This window comes from Chiloscyllium plagiosum, unplaced genomic scaffold (genome assembly GCF_037043375.1).
Source record: "Chiloscyllium plagiosum isolate Xiang-an unplaced genomic scaffold, Cpla_swu_hap1 HiC_scaffold_22, whole genome shotgun sequence".
Taxonomy (NCBI): Eukaryota; Metazoa; Chordata; class Chondrichthyes; order Orectolobiformes; family Hemiscylliidae; genus Chiloscyllium; species Chiloscyllium plagiosum.
In genome coordinates, this window is record NW_028270160.1 from 29,860,604 (window position 1) to 29,880,491 (window position 19,888).

The 19,888-nt window shown below is 41.6% G+C and overlaps 1 protein-coding gene across 11 annotated transcripts in view; it reads left to right on the forward strand.

The window, feature by feature from the left end:
* Positions 1 to 19,888, forward strand: part of LOC122547955 (uncharacterized) — a 281,415-nt gene that overhangs the window by 229,990 nt on the left and 31,537 nt on the right. For 7 of the 11 annotated variants that reach the window (XM_087998904.1, XM_087998907.1, XM_087998903.1 and 4 more), the window contains 3 exons: positions 1,031 to 1,165; positions 1,333 to 1,422; positions 19,584 to 19,640. The exons of 1 other annotated variant lie outside the window; for it this stretch is intronic. In XM_087998904.1, the coding sequence (XP_087855030.1) occupies positions 1,031 to 1,165; positions 1,333 to 1,422; positions 19,584 to 19,640 (282 nt within the window). The remainder of the gene's footprint in view (positions 1 to 1,030; positions 1,166 to 1,332; positions 1,423 to 19,583; positions 19,641 to 19,888) is intronic. 3 more of the 11 variants (XM_087998905.1, XM_087998909.1, XM_087998911.1) reach the window with 3 other exon arrangements.

Sequence of the window (19,888 nt, forward strand, 5' to 3'; positions counted from 1 at the left end):
AACTGTTGAACAGCTAAGATGGCTGAAATTTTGAGAATTAAGGTGTGTGAACAAGATTCAAATCAGGTCCAGAGAAAGAAAGGGTGGAAGGGAAAGAAAGACTCAGTTAACACTGAGAGAAAACAGACGGAAGGGGTCATAAGGAAAATATCAAAAATATAACATCTTAACTATCAAAGACCAATTTACCACTTTAAGGAAAGAGTCATCACTGTTTAAACTGTTCAGTGTTTGGGTGCAAGAAATTGATTGGAACTACTTTAATTATCACATCATTACAAAGCTTCTGGTATTTTTAATTAGCAGATTTTAATCTCTGTATTATGTTTAATGAGTGACACATTGATTAAAGTACAAATCCATCAAGTTCACAACAACAGGGGGAATTGAAAAAGAAATACAATTTATGTGAAGCAAATGGCAAAGTGGCAGAAAATAACAAGCAGAGATAACAAGCATAAAACAAATTCTAGAGATTCACAATTTACATGATATCTCTTAATCTGCTGAATTGGCGGCCAACTTGTACATTACTATCAGTGTGCATTGTTCAGAGCTTGTTATTTTTTTCCAGTATGTTTTGGCTTATTAATCTTGACAGTGGAAACATCAGTTATATATTTTATTTCTTATAGTTGACAAATTCATGTTTAACACCAGAAAATATAAATGGGCTGTAAATGTAAAGGGTAATTTTGGATCACTACTACTTTGAAACTTTTTGGGTAGCTACATCAAACCAGTGAAGCAGTAGTTCAGAGTAGAGCATTGATGACATATGAATATAAAGTCAGGTTTTGCAGTTTAGTTTTCTATTTTCATTAGGCTTGGTTGCTATCTGTTTTGCTGCATTGATAACAATGCCATTAAGTACAGTAACATTTAGAAAAGCTAATTTAGTCACAGGATTTTAAAAAGTGTCATGTATTAACTTAATCACAATTCACGTATGTTAAAATATGTTTACAAGATTAGGTTACTAAGTTGCCTTAGTCCTGAATTATTGCACCTTCACTACCCTTCTGCGCAGGCAACTCCTGAGGAACCAGTTGCCTCTGCAGATGCCTTGTTAAGTAGGATTATAGGACACACAGATGACGAACTTGACTATCTACAGCCTGACACAGCTGAAAAGAACCCTTCAGCATTTGCGTACAAGTTACAGGTTTGTACCGAAAATCATTTCCTGCTCCATTACCGCTGTTTGTGTTTGCATTCATTTTCATGTCCATTTCTGTTTGTTGTCCAACGTTTGATCACAGTCAAAGTCTTACACTTATTTTTTTCCAATACTGCTTTTCTGTGGATTGTTTCCTGCCAATTCAATGCCAGGAAGAGCTAGTGTATGCAGCCATGAGGATAGAAGCACTGCAGCTAGCCAAAGAGCTTTCCAACTCTCCCAGCAGCTCCTTAGATTATGAGGTATCCCATACTGCCTGGAGTGTTGTGTTTGTAGTGCACTGACTAGTGTGTGTATATTAACTTGATCAAAAGTTTTCTACTGTGTAAAGCATGTTTAAGTATTTTTTATCTAGTTTTTAAATAAGTTGCTTAAGAATAGAAGTTCTGAATTGCCCCTTGTTGACTGCATGTTTAAAACAATTCCTCCCTTTTTTCCCTTTATAGATTGTAGGTTGATTTATGTCACAAGGTTTAGAGTGTGACTTTGCATGCGTAACATAATAATAGCTAGCCTAGGGGTGTAATAGGAAACTTTACTATTGCATTCAGCTTGCTTGACTTTCCAAACTATCTCCTACACTTTGAAAAGTGGTTGAATAAGTATTCTGATAGATACTAGCTTGCAGAATTAGAAATAAGGTCAGAGAATACTGGAATTGCTGAGTAGGGCACACAGCATCTGTGGAGATTAAAAACAAAATTACCATTTTTGGTCCTTGAACCTACATCAAAACGAGAAGAAGTTAGAGATGATGCACTACCGAAGCAGGTAATGGGTTGAAAGAGAAATTAACAAAAGGAAAGGTCTGTATTAGGAGAGAAGGCAGGAGAGATTAACTGACAAAATAGATGATAGTGCAAGGCCAATGGGAAGAGAATGGGACAGTAAAGAAAGAAAAGGTGGGTCTAGATGAGGTATCAGAATCATCAGTGTGGATGCAGGCCATTCGGTCCATCAAGTTCACACTGACACGCTGAAGAGCCCCACCCAGGCCCCTCCCATACCCCAAAACCCCATAAGCCTGCATTTTGGATGGCTCACCAAACCTTCACATCCCTTGACACTATGGGCAATTTAGCATGACCAATCCACCTAACTCACACATCTTTGGACTGTGGGAGGAAACCAGAGCACCCGAAGGAAACCCATTCAGGCACAGGGAGAATGTGCAAACACCAAACGGGCAGTCTTCTGTGCCTGGAATCAAACCTGGGACAATGGAGCTGTGAGGCAGCAGTGTTAAACACTGAGTCACTGTGCCACTCTGAAAATCTTGACTCGAACCCACAACTTTTGGCCACTTCACCAACTCTGTATAAGTCCAATGCACTCTCCATTGTGTCCCAGAGGCTCAAATAAATAAACAAGATGACAACAGCTACTGTCCAAATAGATTGGGGGAAAGGTTATGGTCTGAAATTATTGAACTCAGTGTTGAGTTTATAAAGTTATAAAATGCTAATCAAAAATTGAGGACATGTTCCTTTGCCGTATTCTGAGTTTCACTGGATCACCATAGCATAGTACAACAAAAACCGTGAGGTCAGAGTAGGAGTGGGATGGAGAATTTGAAACAAAAGCTAAAGGTCATACTCATAGAGTGAACAGAAGTCTCAGAGTTATTTTGATCCTGCAAAAAGTGGATAAGAAAATAGTGTACATGATACACCAATACACAGGACTTTTCAAAGTTACAGAATCTCCGCACTATCTCTGTGAACTGATGGTGAACAGATGAATTGGAACAACGTTCACTTGCATACATTCCGAGGCAGCCTTTAATGTTCAAACTTAGAATGCAAAGATCATCAAGGTGTCTCAAATCCGAACAGCTGTTACTCACCGCAGATTTGGATGACATACCTTTCATTCATAATTATATTAGCATGTAACAAAATATTTCCAAATGTACCTGTTTGATCATTCAAAGCCAGCCGCTACCTCATTAATAGAAGCACAATATAATTTCAGTTACTAATGAAATCCCTTTGGATTTTTTGGAACCTCAGGACAATAAAAGCAAATAGGTTGATGAGTTACAATGAAAACATTGGAATGGTAATGCATCCATAAACTCCAGCAATGATTTTCCGAGAGGTCCTTGTGCTGTTGTGAATTGAGTTGGATTGACATTTTAGTGAGCCAAACTATAAATGAACAAGCCAAATACCAGGTAGCCGTAAAATGAGTCTTGCTTTTGATGTAAAAAGTGATTCGGCATCCTATTCACCACACTTTTTGTTAGGGGCTCAGGACTGAAAATTGAGCCATTTTGCTTTGCTGGGTATGGAGTGGCAATAAGTCTGTAAGTTCGCTCGCTGAGCTTGAAGGTTTGTTTTCAGACGTTTCATCACCATACTAGGTAACCTCATCAGTGAGACTTTCTGGTGAAGCGCTGGTGGTCCCACCTCTCTATCTGATTTCTTAAGGTGGGTGATGTCATTTTTGGTTTTTTTTTCAAGGGTCGGTAGATAGGATCTAAATCAATGTGTTTATTGATGGAGTTCTGGCTAGACTGCCATGCCTCTAAGAATTCTCTTTGCCTGCCTGAGGATGTGTGTGTTGTCCCAATCAAACTGGTGTCCTTCTTTGTCTGTATGTATGGAAATCAATGAGATGGCTCATGTCTTTTGGTGGCCAGTTGGTGTTCATGTATCCTGATGGCAAGTTTCTTGCTAGTTTGTCCAATGTAGTATTTTTTACAGTTCTGGGCATGGTATCTTGTAAATGACGTGAGTTTTGCTGGTGGTATCTAATGGATCCTTTAATTTCATTAGTCATTGTTTAAGTGTTTTGGTAGGTTCATGGGACTACCATGATGCCAAGGTGTCTTGAGTAGTCTGGAAGTCATTTCTGATATGCCTTTGATGTAAGGTAATGTGGCTATAGTTTTTGGTTGCATGTGTCTACTTGTTTGTGTTTGTTTCTGAGGAATCGACGGATTGTTTATTGGGTACCTGTTTTTCTTGAAAACGTATAGATCTATTTTTTCTGCTTTTTGTAGTTCTTTGAAATCATTGAAATAATGACTTAATGCAGCTCTGTTTGTGGGTGTTGGGGTGATTTGGTCAGTGTGTATTGTTTTTCTGTAGACGCTGGTTTGAAGCTCTCCATTGACTGTACTTTCAACAGTCACGTCTAGGAATGGGAGTCTGTTGTTGTTCTCCACCTCTTTTGTGAACTTTGTGCCTGTCAGGATATTGTTGGTGTTTAATGTTTCCTCTAATTTGTTCCGTTTTGTGATGATGAAGGTGTCATCCATGTAGCGGACCCAAAGTTTGGGTTGGATCGATGGGAGGGCAGCTTGTTCAAGTTTCTGCATTACTGCTTCTGCTGTGAGCCCTGATATTGGTGATCCCATAGGTGTTCTGTTGACTTGTTTGTAGGTTTTGTGATTGAATGTGAAGTGGGTGGTGAGGCACAGATCCACGAGCTTGAGGATGTTGTCTTTGCTGATGAAGTTGGTGCTGTCTGTGGTTTGTGGTCTTGGTGGTTCTGGTTCTCCTAGTAGTGATGCCAGTGTTTCTTTGGCCAGGTTGATGTTAATTGATGTGAAAAGTGACAATGCTTGAATTAGCCACAATTGTTACTTTGGAAGAAGGCTGCATGCAAACTTGATGCTGCCTCCTCACTTACCCAATAGTGTCATTGTGCCAAGCATGGCATATGCTGCAAGCTGCCTAAAAGCTCAGTTGGCGGGCAAGCAGCATTGCAGAGATAACATGGAGCAGACAGTCTACCCTCTGAAAGGAGTATTCAATGCAAGGGAGTCCTGCTAATTGTGTGTACAGACACTGGCTACATGTTGCAAATGTACATGTTAAACACCTAAGCGAGAGAGTGACGCCTCCTAGGGTCACAGGTGCAGCACTTAGTCATAGAGTCCAAGCAGGAAGAATGATGTCATTTTCGTGAGTGGCCAGGAAGCCTTCACAAACCACCACCTTAAGGAAAAGGGAGTCAGTAGCCAGAAAGATTAATTCCTGGAGTCTGATTGAAGATCCAGAAGCATTTCGTGCTTCAGAAGGCTCAGTAACCTCAGATAGGTAGTCAAAGCCAATAAATGTATCTTTACATGACATCTCCTACCCACAGCTCCACCAACCTCTCAGGTTCGTCAAAGCACCACACCCCCATTATTCATCCAGTAGCACTACATGGCAATCAGACCTACCATTTAGATCGAGCTGCCTGGAGCAGAGTCTGTGGTACCTGAGAACATTAGCAGGATGCAGGGTGGCACGGTGGCTCAGTGGTTAGCACTGTTGCCTCACAGCACCAGGGGCCCGGGTTTGATTCCTGCCTTGGGCGACTGTCTGTGTGGAGTTTGCACATTCTCCCTGTGTCTCGTGGGTTTCTTCCAGGTGCTCTGGTTTCCTCCCACAAACCAAAGATGTGCAGGTCAGGTGAATTGGCTATGCTAAATTGCCCATAGTGTTAGGTGCATTAGTCAGGGGGTAAATACTAGGGTAGGGGACTAGATTTATTCTTTGGAGGGTCGGTGTGGACTTGTTGGACCAAAGGGCCTGTTTCCATGCTGTAGGGAGTCTAATCATTAAGGATAACAGGATGTTATTGCCTTGTGTTCCTTCTCAACTCTGCACTCACCCTACCTTGCTATGTGGCATGGTGAACAAACTGCTGTTCTTTCACACTAATATTCCCTTTTCAAATTTCCTGAGTTTGGACAGCCAAGATCAGAAGCTGCGTTTTCAGTCCAGCATACCAAGAATGAAAGAGAGTGAGCACGAATACAACTTTGAAGAGACCCCCTTCATTTGAACTGATCATCACAGAGAAAAGTTAGATACTGATACAGATATCTACTTTAAAGACTAGTATAGAAGTAGGCTAGCATGCAATGATTCGCTAGGAGTGCAGGGCTTTAAGCCACACCCAGGGGCAAGGGTATTCATTTAACAGGTCAATGCAGAGCAAGGTTGTGGGTGAATTCTGGTACAGAGCTGATGACGATCTCACTGAGGTGGAACATAGGAGAAGATATACAACGACTGTGGATGCCTTGGTTGGATGCTAAGCAGCATCCTGCAAATGTCATAGAAGATTCTGACTCCAACTTAGAAGGCTTCATGCTGAACTTATTCTCTCAGTGGCCTCTACTCTATCTCATGCCATGCTCAAAATTCAGAGACACTGCAACTGCTGATCCCATTGCAACCTAAGTGTGAACAGATTGCAAAATCATGTGCCCTTTTTGTGAGATGTAGCAATACTTCTTTCCAAATCCAGGAGCTCATCACATACACGTCGCAGTACTTGCAGAGATTGTCATATGCAATTTCTTCCAAATTATTTCAACTACAAGATGTTTATCTGGTCCTTCGATTGCTCATGCTGGGTCCCTCTTCTAGCTGAACCATATTCATTGATAATTGAAAATTGTAGTATAATGAGAGGCATGTAAATCATGAAGAAGCTGAGCACATGACTGTAACATCAGAAAAAGAAAAGACTCCAAGCTGAATTAGCATATAAAGAGAGGTCTTGGATACTGCACACTAGAGAGCTGTATTTGAGAACCTACCGTAGGCAGATAAAAATGAAGGTGTGTTACAGTACAAAAGGAGTTAAATAGCCTTCCTTACTGATTAGGAACCATCCGCTTCAGGGACAGTGCTTGTCAACATAACCACAGCCTGAGACCACTATCTCAATGTACAGGTGACAATATTGCCTGGAATTACAAGATGAGGGCAAACACATTGAATGAATCTACATGATCCAGTTTTGTAATTAGTGGGTCGTATAAGATGATGCAACTGTTTGATGTCATGACCGAGTACAGAGAACATGGAGAAGTTCACATCAAAACCCTTCAGTGCAAAGGGTGCCACTTGAACTGCGCAGGAGGTACCGAGAGGTGATACATATCACTATCCGAGTCACTTCTGGGTCATCTGTTAGCATGTGGATCACGTTTTATACCTGTACTTTATAACTGTATGTAAGCAGGTGAAATAATTTGTTCATAGATCCAAAAGAGTTGGAGTGTCCGTGTTCTGTAACAGTTAAAAAGGAATATGATTAAATTCCCTACAGTGTGGAAACAGGCCCTTCAGCCCAACAAATCCACACCAACCCTCTGAAGAGCAACCCACCCAGACCCATTCCCCCACAATCACCCCTGACTAATGTACCTAACACTACAGGCAATTTAGCATGGCCAATTCACCTAACCTGCATGTCTTTGGACAGTGGGAGGAAACCGGAGCCCCAGAGGAAACCCACGCAGACACGGGGAGAATATGCAAACTCCACACAAAGTTGCCTGAGGCGGGAATTGAACCCGGGTCCTTGGCGCTGTGAGGCAGCATGCTAACCACTGAGCCACTGTGCCACAGTACATTTTTTTCTTGGGGCAGAATCTGAGGCAAAGTAATATTAAATGCATATTTACTCCATAATGTTCCAATACTCTGGAGTGCAGGAACACCTCTTCCTCAGGACAAGGCACTAACATGAAGAAACTGCTGAAATGGAACCAGTGCTTATTTTCTGGGATGGAAACATCAATGTCCTCTGGCTAAGAAGCCCATCTATCAGCCAACTTAGGCAATTTGTGAACTGAATGAACAATAAATACATGATTGTCAGGCATGGTAAATTTATGACTGACTTTGCATTCCTATGTTTAATACAATTTACCAGTTGTGATGAAAACATCTGTTCTAACGAATGTTCAAATACATCAGATGAAAAAGACTTGAAACAATTGCCAATTAAGAGTCAGAGACATACAGCATGGAAACAGACCCTTTGGTCCAACTCCTCCACGCTGACCAGATATCAGAGATTAATCCAGTCCTATTTGCCAGCACTTGGCCCAGATCCATCTAAATCCTTGGTATTCATATAACCATCCTGATGTCTTTTAAATGCTGTAATTTTATCAGCCTCTACCACTTCCTCTGGCAGTTAATTCCATGCATGCACCATGCTCTGCGTGAAAACATTGCACCTTGGGTTTCTTTTAAACCTTTCCCCTGTCACCCTAAACCTATGCAGTTTAGTTCTGGACTCCAATAACTGTGGTAAGAATTTTCATAATTTTGGTTCTCAATGTGTAAAAAAATTAACATTAATTGAGACCAATGGTGCTGAATTAAGTAATTCAATTACTGTTTGTTTCACAGGTTCATAGTGAGGAGTTTCAACCGTATTTGGAGAGGTGTCTAGTTTAGTTCCAAGTTCCCTCAAATATGCTGACAGGATTATGATGAAATACTCTGTACTTGGTTGGTTGAGTGCAGCTCAAACATGACTCAGGAATTAGAATTGTAGAATCATTCAATTTCACAGTATTGAAGGATGCCCTACTACCCATTGTACCCAGCTCCTAAAGGAGCACCCAGCTAGTCCCAATAGAACATAGAAAAGTACAGCACAGAACAGGCCCTTCAGCCTATGATGTTGTGCCGAGGATTAATCTTAATGTAAAATGAAATAACCTAACCTATGCACCCCTCAATTCACTGCTGACCATGTACATGTCCAGCAGTCATTTAAATGTCCTTAATGACTCTGTTTCCACTACCACCACTGGCAACGCATTCCATGCATTCACAACTCTCTGCGTAAAGAGCCTACCTCTGACATCTCCTCTATACCTTCCTCCTAATATCTTAAAACTATGACCCCTTGTGCCAGTCAATCCTGCCCTGGGATAAGTCTCTGGCTATTGACTCTATCCATGTCTCTTATTACCTTGTATACCTCGATCAGGTCACCTCTCTTCCTCTTTCTCTCCAGACAGAAAGGTCAGAGCTTAATCAAACTCTCTTTGTAAGACAAGCCCTCCAGCCCAGGCAGCATCCTGGTAAACCTTTGCACCCTCTCCAAAGTTTCCGTACCTTTACTTTAATAGGGCGACCAGAACTGGACACAATATTCCAAGTTTGGTCTCACCAGGGTCTTGTAGAGCTGCAGAAAAACCCAGTTAATGAAAGCCAAAACACCATATGCTTTCTTTACAACCCTCTCCACTTGGGCGGCAACTTTGAGGGATCTATGCACTTGAACACCAAGATTCGTCTGTTCCTTCACACTGCCAAGAATCCTATCTTTTATCCTATATTCAGCATTCAAGTTCGACCTTCCAAAATACATCACTTTGCATTTATCCAGGTTGAACTCCATCTGCCATTTCTCAGTCCAGCTCTGCATCCTGTTTATGTCGCACTGCAGCCTACAATAGCCCTCAATACTATCAACGGCACCTCCAATATTTGTGTAATCTGCAAGTTTACTAACCCACCCTCAACCTCATTTATAAAAACTACAAAGAGCAGAGGCCCAAGAACAGAGCCCTGCAGGATACCACTCACCACTGACCTCCAGGCAGAATACTTTCCATCTGCAACTGCACTCTGCCTTCTGTCAGCCAACCAATTCTGAATCCAAACAGCCAAATCTCCCTGTATCCAATGCCTCCTGACTTTATGAATGAGCCTACCATGGGGAACCTTATCAAATGACTTGCTGAAGTCTACATACACCACATCCTTCGTCGACCTGTCTCGTAACCTCCTCAAATAACTCAATAAGATTTCTGAGGCATGACCTGCGCCTCTTAAAGTCGTGCTTGACTGCCTTTAATCACGTTATGCTTTTCCAAATAGTCATAAATCTTATCCCTCAGAATTCTTTCCAAAACCTTGCTGACCACAGAATTAAGACTGACTGGTCTGTAATTGCCATGGACTTCCCTATTACCCTTCTTGAAAAGAGGAACAACAGTTGCCTCCCTGCAATCCTCTGGTACGACTTCTGTGGAAAGTGATGAAGCAAAGATCTTCCCCAGCAGCTGAGCAACCTAGGATAAATCTGGTCTGATCCTGGGGATATATCAATCTTAAAGTTTACCAAAATTTCCAGCACATCAACTTCATCAATTTTGATCTGTTCAAGCCTGTTTCCCAGCTCCTCAAAGTTCTCATTCACAGCAAGGTCCCTTTGCTTAGTGAAAACCGAAGCAAAAACTCATTTAGGGCTTCCCCTATCTGCTCGGACACCACGCACAAGTTCCCTACACTATCCCTGACTGGCCCTACTTCTCCCTGATCATTCTCTTATTCCTCACATCTGAGTAAAATGCCTTTGGGTTCTCCCTAATCCTTCCTGACAAGCCTTTTTCATGTTCCCTCCTGGCTCTCCTCTTCTGAGCTCCTTTCTAGTAAGTTTGTAATCCTCTAAAGCTGTGCTAGATCTTTGCTTTCTCTACCTTATGTAAGCTGCCTTCTTTCTTTAAATGAGAAGCTCCTCTGTTCTCGTCATCCAAGGCTCCTTAATCTTGCCCTTCCTTGCATGTCTCAGAGGAACAAATTTGTGCATCACTTGTAACAACTGCTCCTTAAACAGTCTCTATATGTCTGTTGTGCCCTTTCTGTGGAACAATTGCTCCCAATTCCTGTCTGATAGTATCATAATTTCCTTTTCCCCAATTAAATGTCTTCCCTTTGTAACTGCTCCTTTCCCTCTCCAAGGCTATGGTAAATGTGAGGCAGTTGTGGTCACTGTCACCAAAGTGTTCTCCCATCATGAGATCTGATACATGTCCTGACTCATTGCCAAGCACCAAATTCAAAATGGCCTCTCCCCTGGTTGGCCTGTCTACATACTGAGTAAGGAAACCCTCCTGAACACACCTGACAAAAATGGCTCCATCCAAACCATCTGCACAAAGGAGTTCCAGTCAATATTGGGAAAGTTGAAGTCACCCATAACAACAACCCTGCAACGTTTGCATTTTTCCAAAATCTGCTGGCATATGACACCTTCAATCTCTCTACTGCTATTAGGGGTCTGTAGAAAACCCCCAATGAGGTGGCTGCTCCCTTGCTGTTCCTAACTTCCACCCATACTGACTCAGTAGACAAACCTTCTTCGACAACCTTTGTTTCTATAGTTACGATGCACTCTCTGATGAGCAATTCTATACCCCCTCCTCTTTTTCCACCCTTCCTGTCCTTCTTAAACGTTCTAAATCCTGGAACATCTAGCAACCATTCCCGCCCCTGTGAAACCCACATCTCTGTTATGGCTACAACATCATAGTCCCAAGTACTGATCCATGCTCTCAGTTCTTCACTCTTATTTCTGACACTCTGTGCATTAAAGCAGACACACTTTAACCAATCCCTTTATTTCATCACGTGAAAAACCTTCCCGATAGATTCACCTCATCCTGTCACTGCCCTATCTACAACTGTCCCCCTCTCGGATATGTAGCTCTGGATCCCACCCACTTGCCAAACTAGTTTAAATCCTCCCGAACCACATGAACAAATCTCCCACCCAGGACATTTGTGCCCCTCCAGTTCAGATGAAACCCGTCATTCATGTACAGGTCCCATCTTCCCCAGCTCTACTTCTGAAATCTTCTAAATTCATCACTTTCAAATATGTATCCAATTCTGCTGAAATCTCATATGCAAGGCACCTCCACCACTCCCATTCTGTAAGTGGAGTAAGTTCTAACATAATATGTACAATGACCAGTTGTCAGCAATATCCTTCCAAATCAGGGCAAAATTCAACCAACACATTTCCTTTCATTCAAAAAGATTTTATTTCAATCCTTGTCATTAGAAACTTGTTTAGCAATAAACTCTCAAAGAAAAAGGAATGATTTGTTTAAGGTCACAGCAAGAAAAATATTTTTATGAGAGGCGCCCCAGCAATTAATGTTCTGAATCTGTTCCATGGCTGGTTTGGGTTTCAGTAAATTAGTCCTGGGTTTTCAATTGAAATTTCATTCTTGTATGAGATCAGACTTAAACATGCTTTAGTTTGGCTGCATGTTTTTTTTTAAATCTGGTTGTTTTTGCCAAGTGGACTGCTGAAAATTGGCACGTGTTGTTTCTCCATTTGTTTTCAATTTTTTAAGTTCCTTCTTCAGACAGATTTTAAATGAACTAAAAACAAGGTCTCACTGTAGATTTTTCAGATCATGTGAGATTTTGAAGGTTGAGGATGAATGCTTGCTGAAGCACATAGCTACAGCCGTCACATATAACTCATTCGAAAGTTCTGTTCTGTGTACACTACATTCTGCCTATGTCAGATGTGTGGGGATCATAGTATAAGGTGGCTGCACTTCATTTTTCATCATTCTTCATTCCTGGATCCCGATGCATGCTGGGAGCAAATTAAACCTGTGTAGAATTCAAATAATGAGCTATTTGCTAGAGCATTGAAGAGAAAAAATAAACTTAAAAAAAAAACTGCTGATGCTGGAAATCTGAAACAAAAACAAAATGCTGGAGAAACTCAGCGGGTCTGTCTGCATCTGTGGAGAGAAAGAACATGTTTCGGATGGCAGTTATCGAAAGGGGGGAAATTCTCATATACAGTCACATAGGTGGGTTAACTCCCGGAAATGTATGAGAGGTAGCTGGTTGTGCAGGAGTCTTTTGTGGCTATACCCATTTCAACAAGTAGGCTGTTTTGGAAAATGTAGGGGTGGGATGGATTCTCTGGGGAACATAGCATGAACAACCAAGTTTCTGGTATTGAGACTGGCTCAAATGCAATGAGGGGTACGTCGGGTTCCAAGCTATCAATTGTCTTAGGGGATTCTCTAGTCCGAGGTATACACAGACGTTTCTGTGGCCAGCAGCGAAAAAGTGGAATGTTGTGTTGCTTCCCTGGTGCCAGGATCAAGGATGCCTCAGAGAGGGTGCAGAATGTTCTCATGGAGAGAGGGGCCAGCAAGAGGTCATTGTCCACATTAGAACCGATGACATAGGAAGGGAAAAGGTTGAGATTCTGAAAGGAAGTCCTCAAGAATAGTAATATCTGGATTACTCCCGGTGCTGCAAGCGAGTGAGGGCAGGAATAGGAGGATAGAGTAGATAAATGCATGGCTGAGGAGCTGGTGTATGGGAGATGGATTCACATTTTTGGATCATTGCAATCTCTTTTGGGGTAGAAGTAACCTGTACAAGAAGGACAGTTTGCACCTAAATTGGAAGGGGACTAATATATTGGCTGGGAAATTTGCTGGAGCTGCTCAGGAGGATTTAAACTAGTAAGGTGGGGGGGAGCCCAGGGAGATAGTGAGAAAAGAGGTCAATCAGAGACTGATACAATTGAGAACAGAAGAGAGTAAAACAGTCAGGGCAGGCAGGAACAAGGTACGACTAATAAATTAAACTGCGTTTATTTCAATGCAAGGGGCCTAACAGGGAAGGCAGATGAACTCAGGGCATGGTTAGGAACATGGGACTGGGATATCACAGCAACTACAGAAACGTGGCTCAGGGATGGGGCAGGACTGGCAGCTTAATGTTCCAGGATACAAGTGCTACAGGAAGGATAGAAAGGAAGGCAAGAGAGTAGGGGGAGTGGCATTTTTGATCAGGGCTAGCATTACAACTGTGCTGAGGGAGGATATTCCTGGAAATACACCCAAGGAAGTTATTTGGATGGAACTGAGAAATAAGAAAGGGATGATCACCTTATTGGGATTGTATTTTAGAACCCCTAACAGTCAGAAGGAAATTGAGAAACAAATTTGTAAGGAGAACTCCGCTATCTGTAAGAATAATAGAATAGTTATGGTAGGGGATTTTAACTTTTCAACATTGACTGGGACTGCCATAGTGTTAAGGGTTTAAATGGAGAAGAATTTGTTAAGTGTGTATAAGAAAATTTTCTGATTCATATGTGGATGTACCTACTAGAGAAGGTGCAAAACTTGACCTACTCTTGGGAAATAAGGCAGGGCAGGTGACTGAGGTGTCAGTGGGGGAGCACTTTGGGGCCAGCGACCATTATTCTACTAGTTTTTAAATAGTGATGGAAAAGGATAGACCAGATCTAAAAGGTGAAGTTCTAAATCTGAGAAAAGCCAATTTTGATGGTATGAGGCAATAACTTTTGAAAGCTGATTTGGAGCAGATATTCGCAGGTAAATCCTTACGGCTGGAAAATGGGAAGCCTTCAGAAATGTGATAACAAGAATCCAAAGAAAGTATATTCCTGTTAGGGTGAAAGGGAAGGCTGGTAGGTATAGGGAATGCTGGATGACTAAAGAAATTAGGGTTTGGTCAAGACAAAGAAGGAAACATATGTAAGGTATAGATAGGATAGATCGAATGAATCCTTAGAAGAGTATAAAGGCAGTAGGAGTACACTTAAGAGGGAAATCAGGAGGGCAAAAGGGGACATGAGATAGCCTTGGCAAATAGAATTAAGGAGAATCCAAATATATTAAGGACAAAAGGGTAACTAGGGAGAGAATAGGGCCCCTCAAAAATCAGCAAGGTGGCCTTTGTGTGGAGCTGTAGAAAATGGGGGAGATACTAAACAAGTATTTTGCATCAGTATTTGCTGTGGAAAAGAACATGGAAGATATAGACTGTAGGGAAATAGATGGTGACACCTTGCAAAATGTCCAAATTACAGAAGAGCAAGTGCTCGATGTCTTGAAACTCATAAGGTGAATAAATCCCCAGGACCTGATCAGGTGTACCCTAGAACTCTGTGGGAAGCTAGAGAAGTGATTGCTGGGCCTCTTGCTGAGATATTTGTATCATCGATAGTCACAGGTGAGGTGCCAGAAGACTGGAGGTTGGCAAATGTGGTGCCACAAGCCAGGGAACTTTCGACCAGTGAGCCTGATGTCGGTGGTGGGAAAGTTGTTGGAGGAATCCTGAGGGCCAGGATGTACATGTACATGTATTTGGAAAGGCAAGGACTGATTAGGGATCGTCAACATGGCTTTGTGTGTGGAGCATCATGTCTTGTAAATTGATTGAGTTTTTTGATGAAGTAACAAAGAGGATTGATGAGGGCAGAGCGGTGGATGTGATCTATTTGGACTTCAGTAAAACGTTCGACAAGGTTTCCCATGGAAGACTGATTAGCAAGGTTAGATCTCATGGAATACAGGGAGAACTAGCCATTTGGATACAGAACTGGCTCAAAGGTAAATGATGGGGTGGTGGTGGAGGGTTGTTTTTCAGACTGGGGGCCTGTGAATAGTGGAGTGCCACAAGGATCGGTGCTGGATCCTCTACTTTTTGTAATTTATATAAATGATTTGGATGCGAGCGTAAGAGGTGCAGTTAGTAAGTTTACAGATGACCCCAAAATTGGCGGTATTGTGGACAGTGAAGAGGGCTACCTCAGATTACAACAGGATCTGGACCAGATGGGCCAATGGGCTGAGAAGTGGTAGATGGAGGTTAATTCGGATAAATGCGAGGTGCTGCATTTTGGGAAAGCAAATCTTAGCAGGACTTATACACTTAATGGGAAGGTCCTAGAGAATGTTGCTGAACAAAGAGACCTTGGAGTGCAGGTTCATAGCTCCTTGAAAGTGGAGTCGCAGATAGATAGGATAGTGAAGAAGGCGTTTGGTATGCTTTCCTTTATTGGTCAGTGTATTGAGTAAAGGAGTTGGGAGATCATGTTGCGGCTGTACAGGACATTGGTTAGGCCACTGTTGGAATATTGCGTGCAATTCTGGTCGTCTTCCTATCGGAAAGATGTTGTGAAACTTGAAAGGGTTCAGAAAAGATTTACAAGCATGCTGCCAGGGTTGGAGGATCTGAGCTACAGGGAGAGGCTGAACAGGCTGGGGCTGTTTTCCCTGGAGCGTCAGAGGCTGAGGGGTGACCTTATAGAGGTTTACAAAACTATGAGGGGCATGGACAGGATAAATAGACAAAGTCTTTTCCCTGGGGTCGGGGAGTCCAGAACTAGAGGGCATAAGTTTAGGGTGAGAGGGGAAAGATATAAAAGAGACCTAAGGGGCAACTTTTTCATGCAGAGGGTGGTACGTGTATGGAATGAGCTGCCAGAGGAAGTGGTGGAGGCTGGTACAATTGCAACATTTAAGAGGCGTTTGGATGAGTATTTGAATAGGAAGAGTTTGGAGGGATATGGGCCGGGTGCTGGCAGGTGGGACTAGATTGGGTTGGGATATCTGGTTGGCATGGACGGGTTGGACTGAAGGGTCTGTTTCTATGCTGTACATCTCTATGACTCTTTAACAGTGATGCAAACATTAATTTGGCTGATAGTGAGATTAGGGAATAAGTAGGAATGTGATATCTTGGTTACTGAGTAAGTCAAAACAAAACAGCCATTGTGTCTGATGCTATAAATTTGCTAACATACTGGTATAGAAATCAAAAATGTAGGTTGAATCTCATTTGTGCAGGGTTACCTTAATTTAATCTGAACAACAGTGAAAATGTAAAAAAGACTTGAGAAGATGTCGATTATACTCAATGGAGTGATCATGACTGAGTCTGTGGCCAGTGGAGAGGCTGAAACCTTTTCTTACTCCTGAATCTATTCTCATTTTCAAACCCTGACATCTCACTACAGCCCCAGCCATGTGTCTCTTTCCTCTAAGATGTCCAAGAATTGCAATCTGACTAGGTAGTGGTGGCAAAGCAGGAAAATAGTGATGAAGAAGAAAAACCATCATTCACTCCCTCACCCCCAGCCAGAAGCCTAGATACTGAAAATGTGCATACCTTAATTAATTATATGGGATGAGAGCTACATGTAGTGCAGCAGGACATGTTGCCAGGGGAGAAGACCAAAGATGCCAGCGAACCAGATCACATATATGAGTACTGCTGCAGAAGACATGGATGAGGAATTCATTGATGCAGCCTACAGAAAATATCTGAGCATGCAAACTGAAATGCTTTGTGCATTGGCAAATCTTCCAGAAAGATTGCAATTGGTCACTGTCATACAAAGAACAAAGAAAACTTACAGCCCAGAAACAGGCCCTTCAGCCCTACAAACCTGAGCCAAAGAACTTGGAAGAATCTAGATTCCAACTTGAAACAGGACTATATCTTGGAGCCCATCTTCTTCAGCATGGATGGTGGAAGCCAACTTTAGTTGAATACTTGTGAAAGCAATCAGATCGTAGCTGTGAATACCAGTGTAGAAAAGGGCATTCAGGTCTCACAGCAATAAAGCATTCTACACTCCTGCACATTGCTGGGATGGGTGGAGCACTGCTGTTGGGGAATAGCGATGACACCATTGTGCACAGCATTTGTCTTTTCACGGTTGCCATCCTGCAAATGCCCTTGCTGTTCCCATCAGCCAACCAGTTCAAACTGGTGATGCTTGTGCCGAAATTAGGAAATCTGGTGCCGGATGTTGTCGGCCAGAGCTGCACAAGATCATTGTGCAAGGTCATCACTGAACGTCAACAGCCATTCAGCCACACTGGTTAGCATTGTGCAGGAAAAGTAGGACAGGCGAAATTTAATAGCAATCAGGCATGAAAGGAAAATGTATAGATGGTTAGTCAAATTTTAAATGGATGGTTCTGATTCATGCATGTCATTTTAAATGTTTGTTTTGTGGCTGATTTTATTTCACGATTGGAGCCAAGCAGGCACTGTAATAACAAGTGACAGAGCAAAGACAGGAGTACAACTGTTGGGAAATTGGCGTTTATATGTAGTTGGATGAGCTCACCATCAGCCTGGTCTAAAAGGGGAGGATATTGGCTATTTCCTTCCTGTCCTCAATTGCTTGTTGTATGAGTGCTGACAAGGGTTGTGCCGTTATTATGGTGATGTTCTGTGACTGTGGCACACTAATATGAATCGTAACACAAACTGGGTCCAGCAGAGCTCCTCTAGAGCAGTTCAGGGAAGGTGGTTTCAGCAGCACAATAATGTGCTCAAAGGTGTTTTGTGTGGTAGCATGGCTTTCATTATATGCTGCCTACATGTGCCTAAATTGTGCAATAAGCCACAATCAGCAAATAGCTCTTGTTGTAGATCTATAGCTTTTGTTTCTCACAATGGCTCAAGTATTATTGGTAATGTAGATTGATATGGAAATAGTGCATCACACTACTACCAAGATGTCAGATATTCACTGGTACAAATATGATCACACAAAGAGAGAATGACTTTTCATCTGGTTGTGAACATCTCTAAATTTACAAGTTGCATCCACAAAGTGGATATGTTGGGCTCCACTCCATAGATATGCAGTCAATGGTGCTTTGCACCTTGCATTCTGGCAGAACCTCAGTCAACTCCCTTTATGTAACAGTTAATGATGAACCCAGAAATATTGCAAAATATTGCCTGTTTGAATTTGGTAGGAGCCCAACATATCCACGTTTATGGCCACCGCCATTTTCACAGCCATGGCAATTCTGTCCTCATCTTAATCTGAAGTTGTAGTTTGAACTGTAGCTGGTAGCAGATTCCAGTGAGCATCTCCTTAGTGAAGCAGTGTTCTCTCTCCCTGCATTCTTTCCTGGTGATAATAAAGTAAAAGAATAATTCTGGAAGGAAGTGATCTCCTGCTGAGATCTTTTTTCGCCTTTGGAGGTCTCCCCCTTAGTCCACGGCATGTCCTGTTTTGTGTCACCTCTGCTTATTCAGCCTATCATGCTGCAGGCTAAGGGGATACAAATTATGGTTTCCTGTACCAGGAGTCAATAGCCCGGAGAGAATTGTTAAAACTAAAACCACAGTATTCAGTCACACCACACCCTGTAGATATCAGCAATTCTAAATAGCAAAACATATTATCAAACACTTCTATGGACTCAGCAAAAACTAGTAGAAATCAATAAGCAATTAATTTGAAAATCCTTAATAATGCTTTGTCACCATTGGTGGGGGCCTTTCCTGCTACTGATCTCATGTATGAAGAATTCAGAAAGAGCATTAATTGGAGTATTTATATTATTGAAAATAGTATCACCAGTCATCAAATCAGTGATCTATAAGGACTCATGATACTGCAAATATCTTGTGCACTCAGGCTAATCTCCTTACCAAAAAGATGTCCAGAAATATACCATTTTACACTTTCCAAAAGTTATGCAGCCAAATCTTGTGGCCAAAACCTCGTAGAATGGTGATGTAGTTATATTCTGTTCCACTGATAGCTCAATATAAAACAAAACTCCACTATATTCATTAGAATGTGTAATCAACAAAGAGCTAGATGATTAAATCAGTGATTGACATGCTGATCCAATATATGAGAAATACAATGATCATTTTTTTTTCTTTTCAGCCAAATTTAGAATTTGCTGATGGAAGTAATTGAATGTTCCATGCTATCACGTTCATAGTTGCTTATTCTTTTTTAAAAGCATGGAAAAGGATAACATTGAAAAAACACTAGACTGAGTTATCTTTTCAGAAGTCATTTCATTTTTAAGAATTCACCTCAAATGTGGCAGAAGTTGATGCTTTCTTCCTCTGACTGGTTAACATTTGATTCAGAATGAAATGTAAATTAAGTCAAAATTGTATTTTTACACATTAGGAATTACTGAGGTTCAGTTATTATCCTAGTTTGTTGAAGGTTTAGTTATCATGTTACTTTTTCCAGTTTCTTTCACTTGTCTCCATGCTCACAGATCAGAGGGAGGAGTACAGCCCGAAGACAATGGGCCAATTTTGGTTCATGCTTACAAGTAAGAGTTAGATTAGGATCTATCCCCACCATTTAATATCTGTTTTGTAAAATTGTACAATAATATCACAATAAATTTTACAGTATGTGGAAATAATAACTATTTTGATATACAAACTGTATATAGTACAAATGTTTGAATTTTGAAAATGGTTACAATGTAGACTTCATCTGGAGTTACAGTAGAGATCAAAGCTAAATATTTCTTAAGCACTTTAGCTCCAAAATATTAGATAGCTGAATATTATT